General features: G+C 37.9%; 2 protein-coding genes and 1 long non-coding RNA gene across 5 annotated transcripts in view; all 3 read left to right on the top strand.

The window, feature by feature from the left end:
- LOC129372661 (complement receptor type 2-like) overlaps window positions 1-15,880 on the top strand; it is a 64,457-nt gene extending 48,577 nt beyond the window's left edge. The window contains exons 20-26 of the mRNA XM_055050078.1: window positions 274-344; window positions 678-860; window positions 2,309-2,494; window positions 5,742-5,783; window positions 5,883-5,933; window positions 15,318-15,393; window positions 15,642-15,880. Of these exons, the coding sequence (XP_054906053.1) occupies window positions 274-344; window positions 678-860; window positions 2,309-2,494; window positions 5,742-5,783; window positions 5,883-5,933; window positions 15,318-15,393; window positions 15,642-15,723 (691 nt within the window). The 3' untranslated portion in view covers window positions 15,724-15,880. The remainder of the gene's footprint in view (window positions 1-273; window positions 345-677; window positions 861-2,308; window positions 2,495-5,741; window positions 5,784-5,882; window positions 5,934-15,317; window positions 15,394-15,641) is intronic.
- LOC129372769 (uncharacterized) lies at window positions 3,120-4,387 on the top strand. Its single transcript, XR_008607288.1, has 3 exons — window positions 3,120-3,209; window positions 3,302-3,345; window positions 3,561-4,387. It is a non-coding gene; the product is annotated as an uncharacterized LOC129372769 (long non-coding RNA).
- Window positions 15,881-19,225: 3,345 nt separating the features above from the next.
- Window positions 19,226-24,219, top strand: part of LOC129372762 (sushi, von Willebrand factor type A, EGF and pentraxin domain-containing protein 1-like) — an 86,863-nt gene continuing 81,869 nt past the window's right edge. Inside the window, exons 1-5 of one of the 3 annotated variants that reach the window (XM_055050251.1) lie at window positions 19,226-19,433; window positions 20,190-20,495; window positions 20,731-20,916; window positions 21,061-21,160; window positions 23,974-24,044. In XM_055050251.1, coding sequence (XP_054906226.1) covers window positions 20,456-20,495; window positions 20,731-20,916; window positions 21,061-21,160; window positions 23,974-24,044 — 397 coding nt within the window. In that variant the 5' untranslated portion in view covers window positions 19,226-19,433; window positions 20,190-20,455. The remainder of the gene's footprint in view (window positions 19,434-20,189; window positions 20,496-20,730; window positions 20,917-21,060; window positions 21,161-23,973; window positions 24,045-24,219) is intronic. The other 2 variants (XM_055050254.1, XM_055050253.1) reach the window with 2 other exon arrangements.

Here is a 24,219-nt window from a genome sequence, read left to right as displayed (position 1 = left end):
GTGTGTGTATGTGCTGTACAATTATTCTTTAAAACAGAAAACTTACTCTTTTATAAAATTTATATAGCCAGTGTTAGTTTGGGAAGAAATATAGCCTACATCTTCCTGAAAAGACGGGGCGTTTGGATCCTGTCAGCAAACTACGACTCCAAAAGTGTAAATCGAAAATTTACCATAATCTTTAATTATTAAATCTGACTCGCAAACTAAACTTTTTTATTCATGGCTCAACAGATTGTATCAGTCTTTATGACTTCCTTTGTCTTTATGCAGCTACCGGGTCAGTGGATCAAGGTCCAAACAGTGCGTGGACGAAGGATGGTTTGGAATCGCAGACTGTATCCGTAAGTGTTGATCAGTTTGAAATATTCTCTCGCTTCTCAACACAGTTTACTGAAGCACTTTGTGCCTGAAATGGAAGGATGGAGGTAAATTGCTTCATCTAAAATTATGTACTGTTTTGGTTTTCATCCATTTGAAATTTTACTAATTTTATTCTCAATATTTTTGCTAAAAGTAATTTTATTTGATCTTTATTTATCTCCCTGCGATGTTGTTTTTATTATGAAGCACTTTGTTCTGCTGAGGCTGTAATAAAATAAAGTTTTATTACAATAAAAATAAAGTTTGACTTTTATTGAAACAGCATTTTTTTTTTCTTTTGCCAATTTTTCCAGCTGTTTCTTGTTCCAAACCGATCAAAGTGGAAAATGGTGAACATTCTTGGAATAGTGACCGTGAACCAGAATATAGAGATACTATACATTTCACATGTGACGCAGGATACACCTTGTTTGGGAATGAAACCATTACGTGTACTGAAAGTGCTGAATATGATTCTGAGCCACCACGATGTGTCCGTAAGTTCTTGTGCTTATTTTCAGGCTTGATAGAAGATCAGTTAGCTGAGACAAAATACAAACAGCTTGTAAGCACATTTGTGAATAACACAAATCTTCTCTCCACTACTTGTAAATTAACTCATTGTCCCACCTATCATTTCACCACTATATAAAACTAACAATAATCCATCCTGAGATGAAACCCTTAATGCAACATGGCTAATGGTTAATTGTTATTAATTTTACAGGTTTTTGAACAAGTTTCATCAGAATTCTAACATAATCAAAAAGCAAACCATAGCATGAGTTGAAATTTGAATTCTCTGTCTTTACTGTTTATTTGAATGGGAATAAGTGTCAAGAATAAACAAATTATGAGTGATATAATATTTACAGCCCTAGCTCGTTCATAATGCACGTTCTCAGATGGGCCTTTACCTACATATTCTTCCGTAAATGAAACAAACTTACTCTTGTTCTTGCAGTGAAATTGTAAAAGAAGAGAAATTAAAATGTCTTGTTACAATATTTTCAATAATGTGCCTCAGTAATATAATAGTCCTGGGAGTTGTGGTTTTATATATGAAAGTCAACTACAAAGCTCAACCACAAATCAATGTATGTACAATAAAAGCACAGATCTCATCATAATTTATTATTGTGTTTATATTATACTTTGTGACACATTCATTAGAGGATAATAATATACACTGTATTTCCAGCCTTTTGTAGATTTCACACCGAACTAATAAGAAACATCAAATATACTTTGAGACTCCCAGACAACATGTCTATGAAGAACTAAAAAAGCAACATATTATGACTTGTTCTAAGTTATTTTAGGATGAGAAGACAACATCTCTGATATTTATCAATCTGGAAAAATTTGTCAAGCTATTTCTGTAGCTTTTAGGTTCCTGATAAGCACAATGAGAGCCACTTAGCATGGAATGTGGTAAGAAAACAGTGGCTTGTGAAATGTTTGTGTCAACAATAAAAAGTTTTCTTTACTAGCCCATGTGGCCAGTTAAAAAAAAAAAAAATCCATCTCTGATTCTTCAGAAATGAATCCTCAGAGAGGGTTCATAGAAATGCTGGTAAAGATCAACCTGCTCTGTAATCATACAAGGAGTTGAAATGCAACCATACAATTTGAGTGAAAGATGGTGTATGCAGAACAATCCCTACAAATATTTGTAGGTCCTCAAGCAGGTTCAAATTGTCAACAATAATCCTAGCTTTATAGAGAACTGAAAGTAGAGGAGTGATCACAAAGGAAAGGAAATGGTTGACAACATGATCTGAAGTTTTTTAGTTGAACAACATTAATAAAATCTACCATTACTATTTAAGTCTTTATGGGGCCTTGGTGGTCTTGTTAGTAGGCTGCAGCATCAATGTTGGGTAATGGCAGATGAAATGCTGATCAACTACAAGGCTCATGCAAGATTTATATTTCCTTCTAGGTAATTGCCCCATACCTAAAAGTGTGGAGAACATGGTTCTCACGAATGAATCCCTCCTAAGAGAGGATTTCCCAGATGGTACCAAAGTCACCTATGAGTGTGCCAATGGATTTGAAAAAGAAAGTGGCTCTGAGATCATAACCTGCATTGATGGGACTTGGACTGAGCCAGATCTAATCTGCAAGAGTGAGTCCTTGAATATGAAAGTTATTTTACCCTAACCTGTTGATCATTTGTCAAAATGTGCCTTGCTAACATATTTTAGAGGAGATAAGTTTTTCATAAAAGGTTTCAAGATAGGTAATTACTAAGAACTAAACCTAAAAACAAATGGATGGTGGATGAATGACAGTTATAGATAAAGTGTGTTGTTCATGCCAAATTAAAATTAGCTTCATGGTGCATATTTAGAATATGTTAAAATGCAGAAGACATGAACTCAGGAGGATTGCGGCTGAATCCTTTGTCACAGAATAGACCACAGAAGGCAAAATTACAACAATAAGTATTTCATTACTCCTGCAACAAAACAATGTATAGAATACTGTCGTTGCCGCGACACCCTCCAACCCCCTTCCTTCACTCTCTACTCTCTCAGTCACTACTTCCTCTTCTGAGAGGGGAGATGTTCTACCAGCTCTCCATCTAACGGGTGAATTGAGTTTCCCAAATCTGCTGGGATTTACCCTATCCAGAACTGAAGTAAACTCTGTTTAAGCTGGTTTCGAGAAAGGATTCGTCTGATTTCTACGATCTACATCCAGATGTCTCACCCTTCTTCTCCCTGTGAATTTGCCAGACTGAGCAGCCTACAGCCAACTAGTTTCACAGAGGACATCTGTTAACGTGTTAACGGTCGCTCCTTCTCTTTTTTTATAACTTGCACTTGTTACTGAATCAGGTTGGTTTTAGTGACTCAGGCGAGTCCCAAGGATGTTGTTTTAAATTTGGGCTAAAGCAACCTATAAAACATTACCCACTTTTCTTCCCCAGAATCAAACATCACAGCTATTTTACTACCATCAAAGATCTTTGAGGTGACTCATTAATTGAATGTCTTTTAGATATTCTTTATGCTAAATATTTTATTAGTAAAGCAATTTTGCAAGGGTCAGTACAGCTTAATTAAGTAGCATATGTAATCAAATAAGTAAAATCAATCATCTAGCCTATCTTTCCCTAACACTGATACTAAGAACTAAAAAGGGAACCTTTGAGAGAGACAGACAGACTTTGGTGTTTCGAATCCCAGAACTGGCTCGATGATGAAGAAGATGTGTCAGCAGGAGGAGGTGGTTGAGCGATGAAGGCAGGGATCTCTGTGGATCTGATGAGCTGTTATCTCTGCATCGATGGTGAGGTCACACAGGACTTGGGTCTTTTTCTTTGCCTTGGTCTTCATCTTTTCCTTTGGGGTCTTCATCTTTGTCTTTGGGGTCTGAACCCAGCTGATGAGAGAAGTGCGATTTGAAGCCACATGTTGCTGATGGGTTGGTCCCCATGTGCAGGACAGTCTTCAGCTCTGTGGCCCCGTCTTCAGCTGCAGAGTTCTTTGTCCATCTTGGTCTTGGCCCGAAGCTGCCTGGAGGATCCAACCAAAGATTCCTCTTTTGCTCTCCCCTTATATTGGGTTTATACCCGCTTTCGGTGCATTTGCATTGGCTAACACTGTTGCTGTGCTTGTTTTATTGGTTAACTGTTTGGACAGATGAACTCATTTCATCTGTTCACTGGTCAGAACAAAAGGTCTTAGAGGTCTTACAGACCTTTTGTCCTGATATTTTGGCTAATGTCTCAGGGTTGCTCAACGTTCCTCCCATGTCTTTTCTCTGACACGTTTAAGTTGTTCAACAATCTATGTCCTAAAAAGGCATTGGTCATCTCTGCTTTCCTGTTAGTCCCCATTTTACCCCTAACCTTTCACCTACTATCCACCTCCAACACATCATCAGTGACCTTTAATAGCAGTTACATGTTTTACACCATTTCAAGTTCAATGTTAGAATCACATTCATAACCCTTTTAGTTTTTCTGATTTAGCATTAACTTATAATTTTATGATAACCACAACTTATTACTCTTTTATTATTATTTCATACCAAAGTTACAGTTACTTGTTTTACTTGTAAGTTTTCCCACAAGTGAGAGTGTAAATGTAAGTATTGTCATAAGTAAACCAATATTAATATAAGTACTTTACTTTAACTCTTATCTAATTTCTCAAAATGTTTATATTTCATCCTTTAAAACTTTTGTGCTTTTAAATAAGGACTGGTCTCAGTTATTTTTATATATCTGCAAGCTGGAAACTTACTTCCTCTTTGTTTAGGAAACATGCTCTTCCTGTCCTATCTTTCTCTCCGACTATGATTTCTTATGATTAGATAGGAAAAAATAAGTATAATTAAAGCTAAGTTTGCAGGAGACAAAAACATCACACACAACCAGGTTTATTTTATTGCAGTCTGGGAATACTGTTGCATCTAGATGTCACTTGTGTGACTAATTTTAAAGGTAACTTTATTTGTTGTTACTGTTAACTAAAATCTCCAGCATGGGGAAGTGGGATGATCTTGGATTTTCTTGAAAATATGTAACAAGAATATTTTTGCATTTTTATTTTACTTTGTGTCACATTCACTGGCAGACAATATATATTTACATAAAGTTCAACGAAAAAATAAATTGTCCCCTTTAAAAATTTCCTTACCACATCTATATATTGAGTCGGGTCGTGGGAGTAGCAGCCTTACTAGGGAGTTTTGGGGTATTTTGAAGAAACATGTATTTTATCCAAATTAGGAAATAAACAAGAGTTATGCTAACTTTGTCATTTAAAGTCGACAAAATATCATCTGATGAAAGTATTACTACAACCAGTGCATCAGCATCCACCTTATTAAAAAGTATCAAAAGTTTTCTTCTAAAAAATTTTTAAATGTATTTTTAAACAAAGTTGGAAAGCAAAATATTAATCAAAAATCTGTCACTCCACCAGTTCTTTTTCTTTTTTCTTTTGTATCACAATCAAGTGAATTTTCTGTGTACCTCAGCAGTAAATAAATTATAGATTTCTCAAACAATGCAGAAGTTGAAAACTTCTACATTGATCACTGGTCAGGAGACGACCTTGGTGAGTCACTGCATTACGAAAGAATCGCAGAAGTAACATGGCATGTTTGGAGAATCATAAGTTATAAGGATTTTTCATTAGTTTTCCGAAGAATTGTGCATATTTAACTATGTTGATTTTTTCCTTATAAATACTTAATTGGATCTTTGCTGTCAGTTTGTAAATCCATTGACTACACTGTTTTGTACTTGCAGACCAGAGTATTTTGAGATCTAAAGAAAAGAGCAACATCTTTAGTTTTGCTCTTATCTAAAGAGCAAATCTCTTGGGTTTGGTTTTAATATTATTTTATCTTTGCAGAAATTGAACCTCCTTTAAACCTACTGTTGATAGGCGTGGCAGGTAACATGAATGAAAGTGCCTCTTTGAAATGAATATTATCATTTTCTGTGACTGAAATGCAAAATTATAAAAATCTATTTTCTTTCATTTCCTTCACAGTTGGCTGTTCACTTGCACTTCTTTTCTGCATCTTTTGGTTTGGAGGCGATGGTGAGATATATTTTTTAAACTTACAAATAACTGGATATCTTTATGTACAGCCTGAAAAATATTAAGAAACCAGTGAACTGAACCCCACTGAAAACCTCATTATTATTCCACCAAATATTGATTCATGAAGATCTTCTGTGTTAAAACATAAGTATTGTTGTTTCTAAATGAATATGAACTTGATTTATTGACATTATTTGAGGTCTGAATGCGCTGCATTTCTTCTTCTTCTTCTTGTGTGAGGAGGACGTGACTTGAAGAGCGGTGGAAGAGAAAGTGCGAGAGCGATTGGTTTTCTTTATCTTTTGGCTTTTTATTACTGATTCTTCACTGGGTGATTTGTTTTACTTGTTTAATTGTTGGTTTGTGTTAAGTTTGGTCACGATTTAAGGTGTTTTTTGGGGGCATTGGGTGTGGCCGCGAGGCCGACGTCTTCAGACGCCATGGTGGTTGGTGTTGGGAGTGGTTGGTCCTCCGCTCTGACGCGGAGGAACGGCGTCAAGGTGGGCGCCGGTTCCCCGTGCAGCGTGGAGGAAGTTTGTTTGGTGGTGGGTAAAGACATTGGGTATAAGGCAATAACATCGGCGGCTAGGATGAAGGGGGCTGTGGTTTTATTTGGGGAGAAGGTGGAATAGGTGCAACACTTGGTGGAGGTGGGTGTTTCTGTAAATGGTTTGTTTTTGCACGTTTGACCTTTAACGCTACCGGCAACAAAGATCATCTAACGTCCCTCCGTTTATCAGCGACGAGTTCTTAATTAAAGAACTATGACGCCACGGAAAGGTCGTGTCACCAATTAGAAAGGTGCTATCTGGGTGCAAGTCACCGTTACTAAAACACGTAGTGTCACATCGCAGGCGGTTGTTTATGGTTCTAAATAAGAGGGATGAGGAATTAGATTTATGTTTTCACGTTAAAATCGAGGGGTTTGATTACATGTTGTTTGCCACTTCGGCAAACATGAAATGCTTTGGGTGCGGTCAGGAAGGCCACATCATAAAAATGTGTCCAGGCAGGAGCGGGCGGGCCGGCCCCCCCAGCCCCGGCAGAGCAGCAGCCCGCTGCTGCCGAACAGACAGGGCAGCCACCGGGAGAGGCTGGGAGGCGGCGGAATCCACCGCTGCGTCTCCTTCTGCGGTAGCGTAGGTGAGACCGTGGCTGTTGGAGTAGTGGCTCCAGTGGTGGTGAAAGGAGATGTTTCTGGGCCTGATGAGAGTAGTGGAACGTTTGGAATCAAGGAGGGTGAGGACAGGACGGAGAGCAAGAATTTGGGGAAGGATGGTGCGCAGGGTGGGGAAGAAGAGGCAGCGCAGGAAAGTGGTGAGCGGGGAGAACAGGAAGGGAAGCAGGCAGGTAGAGCTCAGGAAGAGCTGAGAGAGATGCAGGTAGAGGAACTAGGTGACTGGACGTCCAGAGCGGAAATGGTAGAGGGGGATGCGGTGGGAAGAGAGACAGGGAGGCAGACGATGAGAGGGAGTGGGCGCTTGCTACCCCGACAACTAGAAGGAGCAGAGGAAGAACGTGATTGCCGCTGCACAAGTTAGCAAGCAAGCCTGTAAATTAGCTGCAACTAGAAAGGAACTGTCATATAGCAGTGACGCTGAGAGCTGGATCTCAGACTCAAGTGACGTCACAGTTTCCCAGTTGAGCACGAAAGAACCCAGATATCCCGCTGAGTCGGTCCGCACTTTTTTATGTCAAACGAAAGGTTTAAAAGGTGTAAAAATCGAGAGTTATTTTCCAAACTTGAGAATGTTTTATTTTTCTGCCCGCTATCGTATAAAAAATAAGGAGCTGTCCGGATCTCAGACACGGAAGTGTTTAGATTGAAAAAGATAATGTTTAAAGTCCGAAAACAATTTTAGTCTTTATGATGACTGGTCAGATCGTGTTTGTTTATATAACTTTGTGGGGTTTTTCTCCTACAGCCTTTTCCTCAGAATGGATTCCTTTAGGATGGCATCTTTGAATCTTAATGGGGCAAGGGAGGCAGAGAAACAAGCTTTAATTTATCAGATGATGAACCAGAAAAAGATCGACGTGCTTTATTTACAAGAAACACACAGTGAATGTGGAATGGACGCAGATTGGGGTAGAGAGTGGAGAGGAGGGTGATTTTGAGTCACAGCACTTCACGAAGTGCGGGAGTAGGCTTCCTTTTCTCCAGAGCTTTCACCCCAAACTCCACAGAAATCGTACATGTTATTCAGGGAGGTGTCTGCTGGTGAAAGCTAAGTTTGATCTTTTTACTCTAATTTTTATGAATGTGTATGCTCCCATCGTCAATACGGAAAAAAAGCGCTTTTTTGAGGAAATTGAGGGAAGGTTGGGAGCTTATGGGTCGGAAGATTATATTTTTATAGGGGGAGATTTTAATTGCACTGAAAATGATGTTTTAGACCGAAACCATGCAGAACCGCATCCAATAGCCCAACACGCTTTGCGACAGCTGGTCTCTTCTCACGGCCTGGTGGATGTATGGAGGAGGAGCAATGCAGGCTCCAGGCAGTACACCTGGTCACACCACAGAAAATAAGATCTCTTTAGCTCGACTTGATCAATTTTACTGTTTTAAACACCATTTTAATGTCTTTAGAATGTGCCAGAAAGTACCTATGGGTTTCACAGACCATTCACTATTGCTAGGCAATGTGTTCGTTAGGAATATTTTGCCTAAAAGTGCATACTGGCATTTTAATTCGGTCTTAACCCATGACCGTAGTTTTAAGGAGGTTTTAAGCTATTTTTGGATTGGTTTTAGGCAGACAAAATCTGATTTTACCTGTCTGAAACAGTGGTGGGATCATGGTAAGGTTCAGATAAAACTGCTGAGCCAACAACACACTGTTAATGCCACTTCTCACATCACCGGATCAATTAGAGATCTAGAGATGAAGATTGTGGAGTTAGAACGTCTTAGTGCCTCCACTGGAAATCTAGAGCATATTGCAGGTCTTAAATCTAAAAGGCTGGATTTAGCCAACCTGTTGGAGAACAAGTTTCAGGGTTCTTTGGTTAGATCCCGGTTTCAGAACATCGCAGAGATGGATGCTCCATCTAGCTTTTTTTTCGGCTTGGAGAGGAAACACGGGCAGAGGAAGCAGATACATTGGTTGATGTCGGACACGGGGCAGCAGCTGAGTGAGCCGGGGCAGATCCGGAGAAGAGCGGTGGAGTTCTACAGTTCGTTGTATCATAGTGAATACGAGGACAATGAGGAACTGTACGAGGAGTTTTGTGGTAAACTGCCTCAAGTCTCTGAAGTGACCAGTGTTACTCTGGAACGCCCCCTGGGGCTCCAGGAACTTCATGACACCCTCCAGAGCATGAAAGGTCAGAGGTCCCCGGGTATTGATGGGCTCACCGTCGAGTTCTACAAGGCCTACTGGGACCTACTGGCCCAAGATCTGCTCGTGGTATATAACGAAAGTCTGCAAACTGGCTCACTCCCCCTGTCTTGCCGCAGAGCGGTGATCACCCTGCTACCCAAGAAGGGTAATTTGCAGGAGATAAAGAACTGGCGCCCCGTGTCCCTCCTCTGCACCGATTATAAAATCCTCTCCAAGGCCCGGGCCGTCAGGCTAGAGAAGGCTATGGAGCAGGTCATCCACTGGGATCAGACCTATTGCGTCCCCAGCAGGTCCATGGTAGATAACATCTACCTAATTCGGGATGTTTTGGAAGTCTCTGGTTCATTGGGATTACAGATTGGCTTGATTTCATTAGATCAAGAAAAGGCGTTTGATCGCGTTGAACACGCGAGGGTCTTATCGCCATGATCCAGGTGCTGTATAGTGGCATTGAGAGTGTGTTGAAGGTCAACGGTAGCCTGTGTGCTCCTTTTAGGGTGCATAGAGGCGTCTGGCAGGGCTGCGCGCTCTCGTGGATGCTCTACGCGCTCTCCTTGGAACCCCTCCTCCAGAATATACGCTCGAATGTTCGAGGCGTGCTTTTACCTGGTTTTACAAACAAGATGGTTTTATCCGCTTATGCAGATGATGTCGTTGTTTTTATTAGAGACCAACAAGATGTGAGCACCCTAACTAAGATTACGGATGACTTTTTCACTTTGTCTGCCACAAGGGTGATCTGGGGCAAAAGTGAGGCCTTAGCAGTCGGTGAGTGGCCCGCGGGGACCCCGGTTCTTCCTCAAGGGTTAATATGGAAAAGGGATGGTTTTAAGTACCTCGGTGTGTTTTTGGGTAGCGACGAGATTGTGAGCAAAAACTGGGAAAATGTTGGACAGAAAATACAAAGCAAATTGTTCAAATGGAAGTGGTCCCCGCCCGCCTCGGGCGACCGCCAATACTGTTAGAATCGGTTGGCACAAATGTAACACAATCATGGATCCACAGTGGATAAATCACAGATATTCATCATAATGTTTAATACATCAGCATTGATACATGATCTTGATGACAATTCATATAATGTTCATAGTGTAACTATAATTCAGTGTGATTGAGTAATTAAGTGTTAAATCATAATAAGTGAATCGTCACAGAAATAATTTTTTTTGGTTATGCTTGTGCTCACCCATGCACTCTCATACGTTCACATTCTCATGTTCTCATTCATACTCAGACATTCTCACTCATACTGTCTTACATATTCAGCTCACTCACATTCACACGTGTTCCTAGTGTGTTAACTATGTGTAGGCCACCCGTGTTGTATTGTATATAAATTGTATATAGTTGTGTAACAAATGTGTGTAATGGTGTGTACAACAGTGTATTTCCCATGAGTCCATTTTATTCTACTCCAGGTTTTTTGTTTCCGTTCCTTAAACCTTTAGTCCATCAACCAAACCATAAGTGCTTTTATTTCTAGCATCGAGGTGTCCTTGAGCTTAGCAGTCCTTTGCATTGGTCATGGGTTCATCGGTCCAGGCAGCCTTATGTGTTAGTCCATGTGTTGTTCTCCGTCCTTGGTCATCCATCTGTATACAGTCTTCAAGATCCATTTTCTCATAATAGGGATCACACAACACACAAGCAGAAAAATAACAATTAGTACTATTACTAGAGTTACTCCAATTTTGGCTGCAAAGGCTCCCCATTTTCCTAAAATTTCCTCCTGACTTTGCCATGGCCAGTTGTTCTTTCTTGCGTTTTCTTTAATTTCCACTCTTAATTTGTTTAGCTTTGTCATTGCTGCTCTAAATGTACCTTTTGGTGCGGTGTTCATAGGAATATACGTACAGCATTCATTAGCGAATATGTGACAGACTCCTCCCATTTTGGCCAGGATCCAATCTAATGCTTGCCTGTTTTGTTTCGCCATCCTACTTGTTTCATGAAGTTGTTCTCCTAGGGTCATAAATCCTTCAACTGTAAAATTGATCATTCTCTGTTGGTTGTAATAGACATAGTTGATCCATTCAACATTTTTATTAATCGTGATCCAAGGAATAATAGATTCAAATCCTGCAAGAACTTCATGTCGTGTTTTGAATTCATGTGGAATTCCTCTTGGTTGACCTGTAAGATCCAAATATACTCCTTCATTTAATCCATAATCCCCCAGGCTTCTACGAAGCCTAGTTTTATTATTGTGCGTTCCTACTATGCTCCCATTAATTCAAATTATAAGAAATAATAATATAGAATACCACAACTACGCCGACTATACACAACTGTACATTAGTCTTTCACCAGGAGATTACAATCAGGTTCAAGTACTCACTAAATGTATTGAGCAGATTAATGTCTGGATGAGCCATAACTTTCTCCAATTAAATCAAGACAAAACTGAAATATTAGTATTAGGACCAAAAGAGCACAGATTGAAAACTATCACCTACCTTCACTCAATTGGTTTAAAATGCTCTGATAAAGCCAAATATTTAGGGGTGATTACCACATCAAATCTATTATAAAAACATCATACTATCACCTCAAAAATATTGCTAAAATCAGACGACTCATGTCCATACAGGATTCTGAGAGACTAGTTCATGCCTTTGTTTTTAGCAGACTTGATTATTGCAATGCCATTCTAACTGGATTACCAAAAAAAGCATTAAGACAGCTCCAGCTCCTCCAGAATGCTGCTGCAAGAGCCCTTACTAACACAAAAAGAGATCACCACATCAGTCCAGTTCTCAGATCTCTGCACTGGCTGCCTGTTGTTCAAAGAATTGACTTTAAAATTTTCTTAATAGTTTATAAAGCACTTCATAATAGAAATCCAAACTACATTTCCGCTCTTCTGCATCCCTACGTACCACTCAGAACATTAAGATCATCAGACTCAAACCTATTAACTACACCGAGAGTCAGAAGTAAACACGGAGAAGCAGCCTTTAGTTTTTATGCTCCAACACTATGGAATAAACTTCCTGCTCATTGTAAGTCTGCGCCAACCTTGAGTTAATTTAAAACAAGGTTAAAAACCTTCTTATTTGAAGTTGTCTATTCTTAAATTTTTAATCCCACTCATTTACTATAATTACAATTTTAATGTTTACTTTGTCTATATTTTCTTTATTTTATTGTATTTTATTTTATTTTTTATTTATTTTATTTTTTTCTTTTAACATTATGTATTCCTTATTTTTCTTGTACAAGCACTTTGAGTTGTCTTTGGCTGAAAGGTGCTATATAAATAAAGTTGCCTTGCCTTGCCCAGCTGTCGTATCGGGGCAGAGTGCTCATATTGAATAATCTTGTCGCTTCCCAACTATGGCATAAACTGGCGGTGTTGGACCCTCCATCTGGATTGCTCATGAGGGTGCAGTTGCAGATGGTTGAGTTCTTCTGGAAGGGTCTGCACTGGGTACCGCAGTCTGTTTTATTTTTACCGAGAGAGAGGGGGGCCAAGGCCTTGTCCACCTGGCCAGTAGGACGGCGACACTTCGCCTACAGTTTGTGCAAAAATACCTGACAGGATGTCCTGTATGGAGAGATATGGCCAGCTGTGTTCTTAGACATGTCTGGATGCTGCTTTGTTTTTTACCGATTTTAATCTTTTAAAGTTAAAAGGGATACCTCGATTTTATCAAAGTGTTTTTAAATCGTGCGGCTTTTTTAAGGTACACAGGTCAAGCGCGAGTGATTCTTTGTATTGGCTGTTAGAGGAGCCGTTAGTGTGCGGTGCACGTCTAGATGTTGCCGACGGCAGCATGCCGGGCATAACCGACATGCTGTCTAAGGCCAAGATAGTGACCCTGCGGCGACTAATCCAGGTGGCTGGACTGGATTTTGACAACAGCCAGGAGGTCGTTTTGATGCTGGGGGTCCGGAGAGCGAGATTTGCACGACGGTTTTTGGAAAAAGTAAAGGAGGCGCCTGACGGCGGAGGACAGACGGCTCCTGCGTAAGCACGCTGCAGAGGAGCGTCACCCTGACCCATCAGACCCTTTTCCGGAACTGTTTATAGACCCGGGATTTAAGGAGGACGGCAGTCCCCTCTTTCGAGACCTGGAGAAGAACCTGGATCTGTGTAAGACAGGATCGAAAACATTGTACAGAGCCTACACAAAAGTCCTGAATAAGAAGACTTTGTACAAAAGACCCGAGTGCGTGTGGGATGACAGACTGAGAGGCTCTCGGCCTCAATGGAGAATATTGTATAAGCCCCCAATACGAAAAAGGACCGGGGACCTACAGTGGAGAATACTGCATGGCGCCATCGCCACAACCTCTTTTTTATCGATCATCAGTCCTGGCGTAGTAAATGAGTGTCCTTTCTGCAGATTATCCGAGAGTGTTTTTCATGTTTTTACCGAGTGTGCCCGATTGCCTGTTTTTTCACTGTACTGGCGAGTTTTTTTGATCTTTTTAGTATAGCTTTTACCAGTTCTGTTTTTATTACTGGTGTTCCTCATAGTAAAGCCACGGCCTCTAAATCACGGATTTTAAATTATTTATTGTCTGAAGCCAAGATGGCTATCTATTTGACTCGACGCGATAAGATGCAGGCTGGACCTCAATTGAGTGTTACTTATGTGTGGAAAATCAATGTGAAAGCCAGACTGAGGATAGAGTTTTGTTTTTACAAAGCAACAGGCAACCTTAAAGATTTTGTGGACCTGTGGGGTTTCGAGGACAGATTGTGCTCCATTTCAAAACAGAACAATTTAGAGTATAAAAATCCTCTTGTAAATGTAGGATATTGTACTGATGATTGTTTTGATTTGTTTGTCATTGTCTTTTTATAAATAAATGTATTGCTAAAAATAAAATAAAAAAACTTATTTTCTTCTTCTTCTTCTCATTATTATTATTATTATTATTATTATTATTATTATTATTATTATTATTATTATTATTATCATTATTATTATTATTATTATTATTGTTATTTCGACCATATCTAATTTTCTGCAACTAAATACTAACTTTTTGATTGGAATTTCAGAGAAATGTTGTCAGTAGTTCATAAAATAAAAGAACAATGTTCATTTTACTCAAACATGTAAAACAGTAAAATCAAAGAGATTGATCATTTTTTATGATCAAGCTCTCATTTTACCAGAGCTGTATATAAACATTTACGATTTTCATCTTGCTCATTTTCCCTATTTCATGTTCCCTCCCTTCAACTTCTGCATGTTTACATGTAAATACACGGTAAAGTTGAACACTTTGATTCCATTTTAGTGTTAAATTAACTGAAAATCCCTGAAACAATGTACAAGCATTCATCTTCAAGTGTTTTATGGTGTTTGTTGGTTTTTAATAACAGACTAATGTAAAAACACTGAGGCAGGTTAAAATTTAGCTGTTAATGTCTGTGTAACTGGGTGAAAGTAAAACATACTGCCAAGGAGAAAAAAGCACATTAACTACTATGTAATAATGTTTGAGATTCTTTACTTGAAACTAAATACAATCCATTGACAGATTTCTTATTGTTTGCACAAATGTTTAATATCATCAAACCACTTATAAAAATAAAAAAAATACCTGAAAAAAAGTAAAATAAATAAATAAAAGACAAAACATTGAAATTAGGATTTCATTGGAAATTGTAAAAACCAGAAAAAACAAACATCTGGATTGATAAGTGGTTGTGTACTTCCCTGGAGTCATAAAGCCTTAGAAATAGCTTCGTAAACTTTTAGCCTGGCTGAAAGATGTTCAGGATTTTTTTTTGACAACACACAAAGTTTAGACTGGACAATGATCACTGCTTCCGTCAAGGCGGCTAAGTGTTTGCTAATATACAATTGGGTAAATGGTAGCCTTAATTTTGCTTAATTTTACTGGTTTATAATACTTTTGCATATTTTTTCTGTTCAAAAATATTTTCATTACAATGACTAACCTTTAATTCCATGGAATGCTCGTTATAAATGCATTAAATCAGTTAACGTTTTGATAAAAAATGAACTGTCCAATAATTCTCACACAAATTTTCTATCTTTTGACACTATAGCTCAGATGACTCTGAAGGATAGTAAACACTGGAGATATTTCAGTTCCGAAGTCTTTAAGTATCCTTCTTCATTCAGGTATCCATTTCATTTGGTTGTTGAGCTCAGACCATCACAATACCAAACAATCTTGTTTAAACTGTTTTAACTTGTTCATTTTTCTTCTTGTAATTTTCTGTGTGAATCATTAAGTACAAATATGATTTTCATATTGAAGCAAGAAAAAATAGCTCTTGATCCTGTTGTCTTTTTTTTTTTCCACCACAATCAAAATGCAACTGTAATTAAACAGTTAGTCTTTGGTTTCTTCTCTGTTTCTTTCTCAGTTGGAAGTGGACCCAGCTGTTGGGACATCTACTACAGATGAAGGACTGCCGAACTCTGAGCGCCTTACCAATTCTTGGATAAAACAAGCAGGCTCCCTTGTATAAGTTTTGAAGTGAAAACTTCAAAACTTCAAAACTAAACATCATGAAGGCTATTGTATTGTTTCATAGTTTCATTTTTATATGCACGTTTTCTTAACAGTTTCATTGGCTGTAGTGGCCTTTAGGTGAGATCAGTTAAACAGGAAAGTCAGTAATGAGAGAAGGGGAAGATATGCTGCACAGGCAAAGAGAAAGTTTTTATAATTATTCTGACTTAATTACTAAAAGATTGAAAATACTTTATTTCACTTAATCTCTTTTATTTCTACTAAATGTGTTGTAAACACTTTTTCTACTTATGATCGAAATTATTTCAGTCATTCAAAAAAGTGTAGCTTAAATGTCTTCATAAATATTACGCCTGTGAGTTTCCAGGTTTTTCTGTTATGTGATGTTTTATCAGGACTGACATATAATCCAAGTTTTTCAGGAATGATACAGTGGGTTTAATACATTTTACAGTCTGCATTGGAGGATAGTGAAGATTCTTTCTTTTCATGATTGTTTACTGTGGGTTTTTAGTCTGGTATGCAGAATATTAACAAACCATTTTATTGAGAAAGATTACGAATCATCTTTAAAATGAAATATTTTCTGATGAAAAAACAATAGCAAAAGAAATAATTTATATTTGACACTGAAATAACGTGTGTACAATGTATCTATTCATGCATATGTGAAGATAAAGATGTGCATCGCACAATAAATCCCTTTTATAAGGTGACATTGCTGGACAAAACATAGAAGTCTATGTTGACTCATATATATCATGTTATAAAAAGTTTTTTTTTTTTTTATAATGTAATAACTACCAGACTCAGAGTATTGAACCACTCTGGTCCTGAGAAAGATAACACTCTATGTTCCCTGCACTGCTTGACTTTCAGATGCTTTTGTTTTGACCATCTTCTACGTCATCTTTGCAGCAGACTGTGGCCTTGCATTGCTTCATTAGAAAAGAGAAACTCCTTGAGTGAAAAGAAAATATTTAAAATGGATTGCTATGACATTTACATGGTATTCTGTTCATGCACTAAAAATAAAACTTTGCTAATTTTCTCTGTCCTTGTTCTGAATTTTTTAGATAAAAATAATAAAACAATATTCAAATCAAAGTCTGGTTGATCACTGCTACTGAATTAAGTCAAATTTCTTTAGCTTTAATAAGTGAAGAATTATATTAAAATAATTAAAAGTGACTGATATGAATTAATTATCATCTTTCTCAGTTGTTCTCAAACTGTGTTCCTGGAACTAGTGGTGGTCCACGTGATCCCTGTAGTGGTACTGCATATAAACCAGGTGCTGTAATGTCACCTCAGCTCAAAGTGCAACACAGTACATTTAGCTTACCAAATTATTATGAAAAGTAAGAATGGATAAGTGATTATCCAGCTTTTATTTTACTCAAAACAAAAACTGAAGATACAAATGGAAAGGAAAAAAGTGCCAAGACTATTTTTACAGTAAGAGGAATTCATGTCTGCAGGAATAGTTTTCAGTTTCTTTGGGTGAATTGCTGAACTTATTTCTATAACGATAGTATGACAACAGCACGATATCTACCCTTACCAAAAAGATACGATACGAATACAAATTTGTTGTGTACAAATATTTTGTAATGTCATTTATCTTTTTGGCAGTGGCTTCCTTCTTTTCAATAACATGTTATAAAAGCATATTACTAAATTCTAATAACATAACTCACTGTATTCAAAGTTCATCAGTTACTCTCCTAATGCATAATTTGAAGGGAGATCTATCAAAGATCAGTTTTTTATAAAAAATCATCAGCTGCATCCATAGCAGAGAGTTACAGTTAGGGCCAGAAATATTTGGACAGTGACACAGGTTTTGTTATTTTAGCTGTTGACAAAAATATGTTCAGAAATACAATTTATATATATGGGCTGAAAGTGCACACTCCCAGCTGCAATATGAGAGTTTCCACATCCAAATCGGAGAAAGGATTTAGGAATCATAGCTCTGTAATGCAGAGCCTCCTCTTTTTCAAGGGACCAAAAGTAATTGGACAATGGACTCTTAAGGCTGCAATTAACTCAAAAGGCCTTTCCCTCGTTAACCTGTAATCAAGTAAGTAATACATCAGGGACAAAGCCTCAACAGACAATGTGCTCAGTGAATGTCTCAGACAACAGGGAACGGAGGTTGAGGTGCCAGAGATACCATCATGGGAGGACAAGCCCCTACATGGGATGTACCACCAGCAAATAACCCAAGTGGCTGATATCAGTAAATCCTACCAATGGCTGGAAAAAGCTGGACTCAAGGACAGCACAGAGGCCCTCATCCTGGCAGCCCAGGAACAGGCCCTAAACACCAGAGCAATAGAGGCCCAGATCTACCACACCAGACAAGACCCAAGGTGTAGGTTGTGCAAGGAGGCCCCTGAGACAGTCCAGCACATCACAGCAGGGTGCAAGATACTGGCAGGGAAAGCGTACATGGAGCGACATAACCAAGTGGCAGGCATAGTGTACAGAAACATCTGTGCAGAATATGGACTGGAAACCCCGAGATCAAAGTGGGAAACACCCCCAAAGGTGGTGGAGAACACCAGAGCTAAGATCCTGTGGGACTTCCAGATCCAGACAGACAAAATGGTAATGGCGAACCAACCAGACATTGTCGTAGTGGATAAACATCAGAGGAAAGCCGTTGTGGTAGATGTAGCAATACCAAGTGATTGCAACATCAGAAAAAAGGAGCACGAGAAACTGGAGAAATACCAGGGCCTCAGGGAAGAACTGGAGAGGGCCTGGAAGGTGAAGACCACAGTGGTGCCTGTGGGTCATCGGGGCCCTCGGGGCAGTAACCCCCAAACTGGAGCAGTGGCTACAACAGATCCCAGGAACAACATCAGACATCTCAGTCCAGAAATGTGCAGTCCTTGGCACAGCCAAGATACTGCGCAGAACCCTCAAGCTCCCAGGCCTCTGGTAGAGGACGCGAGCTAAGAGGATAAGAACCACCCGCGGTGTGTGAGAGGGAATTTTTATATATATATATATATATATATATATATATATATATATATATATATATATATATATATAATATATATATATTATAATATATATAATAATAACATAACTTACTTGAATTCTCAAAGATTAATTCATTTAATTCATTTTATTTGCCTTGTTTTTCTTATTTAATTCTTGATTGTAAGAATGTTTGACTCTAAGAAGCACATACCTCCCCTTAAATCTCTACAGCAAAAACATAAAATCCTACAAATCCAAGGGTGTTTGAAACAAAGTGAAATACAAATGTCCAAAATTCCACTCAGGACATTGGAGACACAATGTCATTAAGCATGTAAATTGCTTCGTGGTTAGGATTCTTGTGAAAGTCGTTTGTTTGAATTAGTGAATTCCAAAACAGTAACTTATGTTGGGAAACCAAGACTTTTATTTTGAAAATTTTCAACCTCACCTCATTTCCCTCTAGTAACTAAAGAAAATGAATTGACTTCAATGGAAGGAGAATCATTTCCACCGTGAGGAGCGTCTCTACACACCACATTTCCATGACTAAAGTTGGACTGCTGTAGAGGCAGCTTCATCCGGATGGTTTGTATTTCCTTCCACATCTATGAAGGGTTTAGTTGACATCGGCAGACAGAGAAACTCCTTATCCTGTGCCTATTTATCGGGAACGTTGCAGGTCAGTACGTCACCGGCCAAACCGGCTTCAAAGATATAATATTGTTGTACTAATTTTTGTTGTCACATATAAAAACATATTACGTTTTGTTTGATGTCAGCGTCACTTTGACTAATAAGAAAACTTTTATTTAAAAATAACCTTAACTTTAACAACTACCCGTCTAGCATTAAACGTTATGACAACGTCCACTTAACGTTGTCATAACGACGCAGAGCGTCAAATCAACAGCAAACGTCCATCAGACATTTATTAAGATTTGACAAAACATTTGCTGGACGTTCGCAGTTCGTCATATGATCTATAATGTCTACCGAGTCAAAAGTACTGATAAAAAACAATCTACTATAGATGTATGTACATAAGACACAATAAAGTTTAGAAAAAAGTAATTGGTACAGAACATCAATATCAATCCAAAAGGATTTGGAGACTTAAAAAGGAATTACTGACGTCAGCATTTAAAAACATGCAGTTAATATGGGACATATGGGTGGATTTAACATTAGCATTTCACTGCCCCCTCACTAGTTCTGTAATCAAATCCGTTTACAGAACCTGAAGCTCACTGCTACCATCTGCTGTTAGTTTCTACGCAAAATACTGAATCAATTTTTATATGAGCTTACATTTAAGTCTAGCAGGGAAATGGGGGCGGTAAAGTGTGTGTGTGTGACATCATGCTGCAAGGGATTTATAAATGAAGCCCAGGTGCAAATTCAAACTGGAAGACTCTTCTAACCCCAACCGGTGCAGCATGCTCATCACCACTGATTAATCAACGCTGGTCCAAGATGCGTCACATCCAATCACCGCCCATATTCCAGCTGATAAGGACCATCATCCATGGTCTCCCGCTTCCAGCAGAGCTCAACCCACCTCCACCCCTTCACCTCCACTTGCTCAGCCATTCGGCCACATCCTTCATTGCCTCCACCACCACTGTCGGGTCCCGGGGGGATAACGTTCCTCTCAGCATACGGAATGCTCATCCGAGCCCATCGGAAAGTTTGTGATAATTGATGTCCTCAGCTGGGGCCCCTGCATCAAAGACTCTAATTTGTATGTCAAATTCTCTCCAGATTGAAATAACATTGCAGCTCATTTAAGAATATTGTATACTGTGTATCGTGACATAGCAAAAATATATCAGGATATTAGATTTTTCTCATATGCCCCAGTCCTACTTCAACTAACATATTTTTCAACTTATGTTGGAGAGTCATTTTAAAATAACCAAAGTCACAATAACAGCTTTGCTTTTATGTGTCTTTGTGTCATTTTTCTTTTCTCCTAGCTGATTGTCAAAATCCTACAAATGGAAAATACATAGAGCTCACAACGGAATCTCTTAAAATAAAAGAATTCCCTGATGGTACTGTAATCTATTATAAGTGCAAACTTGGATATATTCGAGTAAATGGCACTGGGGAGATGACCTGCGTCAATGGGAAGTGGACCAAGCCAGACATCACCTGCAGGCGTGAGTCCTGTCTAACTTGCAATTTACATCTGACAAAAACAGTTATCTAACATGCTTTACATTGTCATCTTGGATCAAGATAATATCACACTGATGCCTGTTGTTCTTTTGTATTTTTATTTTTGTTGTATTTTTATATTAAAGCGACAGACTGTGGTCCCGTTATACCACAGCCACACATGATATTTAACACCAGCCAGGGGACTCTACTTGGTGCATCGGTTTATATGTCTTGTGAAAAAGGGTATGTATGACTCCAAATATTTAAATTAGTTTATCTGCTTCAATGTCATTGTTTTGTCTCAGAAAATCAAGTGTATGTCTTGACTTGCAAGAACTCGAAACAATCTTTTCATGTCCGTCAGTCTGCTGGGCTCAGTTCAACTGAGGGCCAAAATTGCAAACATTTGTTCCATTTTAGATGGTGTGGTTCGCTTTCATACTGTACTTTTTTAAACAATTCAAAGTAATTGAAAAACCTGTTCACCCCATTGCCTGTGGTGGTTTGCAGATCTACTGAACAAATAACATGAAAAGCTGAGAAGACATGAGTGCATCTTTCTTCTTCACAAAATGTAAACAAAATCCACTTCTAAGATTTCTCTTTTGTTTGTAGAAATAGACCATGAGCCATTTCTTCCTTTTGTGTTGGTTATATTTACCAATTGTGCCTTGCGCCATGGTTCCCTTCTTGCTTTTTTAATGATCACTAATCCTCTTGAAACTGAGACCTAGATTTTGAGGCAGCTCAGAGTTTGCTTTCTTGGTGTGTCTGGATGTGCATTCACACTTCCCCTATTTAAATAATTCAATATAATTTTGAACATCAACAGCAGTTAATTTACACAAGAATAGCAATGGAATATTTCTAATTTTGAAACACAGTTTGCAAATGTGTTTGTTCCACCTGTGCTGACCCAACACAAAATGGCAACAGCATTGCTAAGCAGAAAACAGGAGAACAGGTACAAGTTCATTAAAATCACCACATATGGAAGTGCAGGCAACTCTGATGTGTTCATTTTTACCATAATACTGACCAACAAGGAATGGTGTAGTCTAAAAAGATGGATATTTCATGTATTTGGTTTGCACCAAGGCGAACTGTATGAGATTTTGTTTGAAAGTGGAGAACCTAAAAAAAATTGTTCCAGATTTCACTTTAATCACCTGAGACTAAGATTTTGAGGCCAATTTACTGCAAGTCAAGAGATCACCTAAAAAATTAGTCTCAGTCTGGTTGTTTGGTTCACACCAGGATTTGCATGACTGTATTCACAGCTCCATAAAAGGTCTGGACCAACAGGGGAAACAAACTTTGATCTGTTCAAACCAGACCAAATGTGTTAGGTATGAATGTGCCCGAAATCATGAGGGACACTAACATGTTCATTGCTGCAATACCAGTATTTATGTAATATGCAGCAATTAAATTTCATATAGATATATCCACACATTTAAAAATACAAACATTAGAGCCAGTAAAATTTGTACAAATATATGTCAAAATAAAATGTAACATTAACTGAGTTGAATTGAGTTTTATAAGGTTTATGGAGTTGTTTATATATATATATTTTCAGATCTAAGTTTTATAGAAATTTCTTGCGTTATGAGTTCAATTCAGTGCTTTTTTTTAATGTGTGAATATTCAGTAAAGAAAATCTGAGCTAATCACCTGATTTAAAATTCAAATATTTAATATATTAATAAAAATGACTACTTTTTTCACCGTGAGTAAAACATACCTGATGAGGGAGTATGAATGACCTTTTTGCAATGGTTGCTAAAGACAGGTGGAATAGGTTGAAGGACTATTATTCTATCTCCAGTGCAATTTGCACATATTTTATGCAGTTGTTATGTGATTTAGTATTAGAAGAGTTTACATTAAAAAGGTTTACAGTCAATGTTGATATTTCAAATAAGTCTGTTAATATTACCTATAATACAAACTTTGTTAAAAACATATTTTTCATAATTGATTAGTCGTGACAGCTGGAGATAGGCACCAGCACCAATCCCGACCCCGATGGGATAAGGGTGTAAGAAAGAAAATGGATGGACAAATAATTTTCTTATTTAATTTAAGAAAATTGCAATCCACAAATTAGTAATCAATTAGTAAATATTTTATTGGATTAATTGATAGTGACACATCCACTACGTGGGGCTTTTTCACTCTCCTAACCTTCCATCTATCTGCTGCATGAAACAAAGCAACTTAGGAGCATGCTTTGTTCCTTCCTCCCAGTCTTTTTGTAAAGCTAATGCAAACATATTTGTAGTCTGAAAAATAACCCAATGGTAGAAGAAAGAAGCCTACGCTGACATTTTGTCTGCAACAAACTGTTAAAATGCAGATATTTAACCAAATTGTATTATGTTGTGTTATTAATTAGCTCTTATAGGTAATCCTTTATTCTTTTGTGAACTGCAGAAGAGGGTTGTTTTTTGTTTGTTTGTTTGTTTTATGTTGTTAGACATAATCTTTCTGTGAGTCAGTTATGTATTTTGTAATGTTAATCTAATGGCAGAAACTAGAAACTTGCCTTTAGTTATTTTATTTTGCAGAAATATAAAAATGTATTCTTTATTTGCCAGTTTATTATTACTTTGCTTATGTAATTAGCTTTTTACCTCCACTTTGACAGTGAACAACATGTGTTATGTTTATGTCTCACTCCATTACAATGCTGCATGAGAGAAGCAAGTTAACAGAACTATCCTGATTCTTGCTCTCTATGTTCAAGGATGCAACATCAGCAGCACGGAAAGATGTGCATCCATGTTGTGCAATTTTACGTTAAAGAAAACAAAAGTTTCTCTTTCATAAAAAAGATTATATAGCCATCGCTAAGCAGAAACCTTCTCTATTTTGAGAAGAGAAGGTTTTTTTTGTATCCCATCAGAAAACTGATTCTGTGTGAAAAAGTAAATAGAAAATGTAAAATTAGACGTATAATCTTTAATTATTAAATATTATTCACCAGCTGAACTTTTCTTATGGTCAAACAGATTCTATTAGTCTTTATTACTTCTTTTGACTTTATGCAGTTACAAGATCTATGGATCGAGCATAAAACATTGCTCCCACGCAGGATGGTCTGGAATTGGAATTTGTGTATGTAAGTATTGTTCAGTATAAATTATTCTCTCTTTTTTTTTCAGCTGAAGTATTTTGTGCCTGTAACAGCAACTTTCTTTTTCTTTTGCCAATTTTTCCAGATGTTACTTGTTCCATACCGAGTATAGGAAATGGCACACATACTTGGACTAGTAACCGTGAACCAGAATATCGAC

Source organism: Poeciliopsis prolifica, unplaced genomic scaffold (assembly GCF_027474105.1).
Source record: "Poeciliopsis prolifica strain line A6 unplaced genomic scaffold, Auburn_PproV2 SCAFFOLD030, whole genome shotgun sequence".
Classification (NCBI taxonomy): Eukaryota; Metazoa; Chordata; class Actinopteri; order Cyprinodontiformes; family Poeciliidae; genus Poeciliopsis; species Poeciliopsis prolifica.
This window is presented reverse-complemented; position numbering and strand designations above follow the sequence as displayed.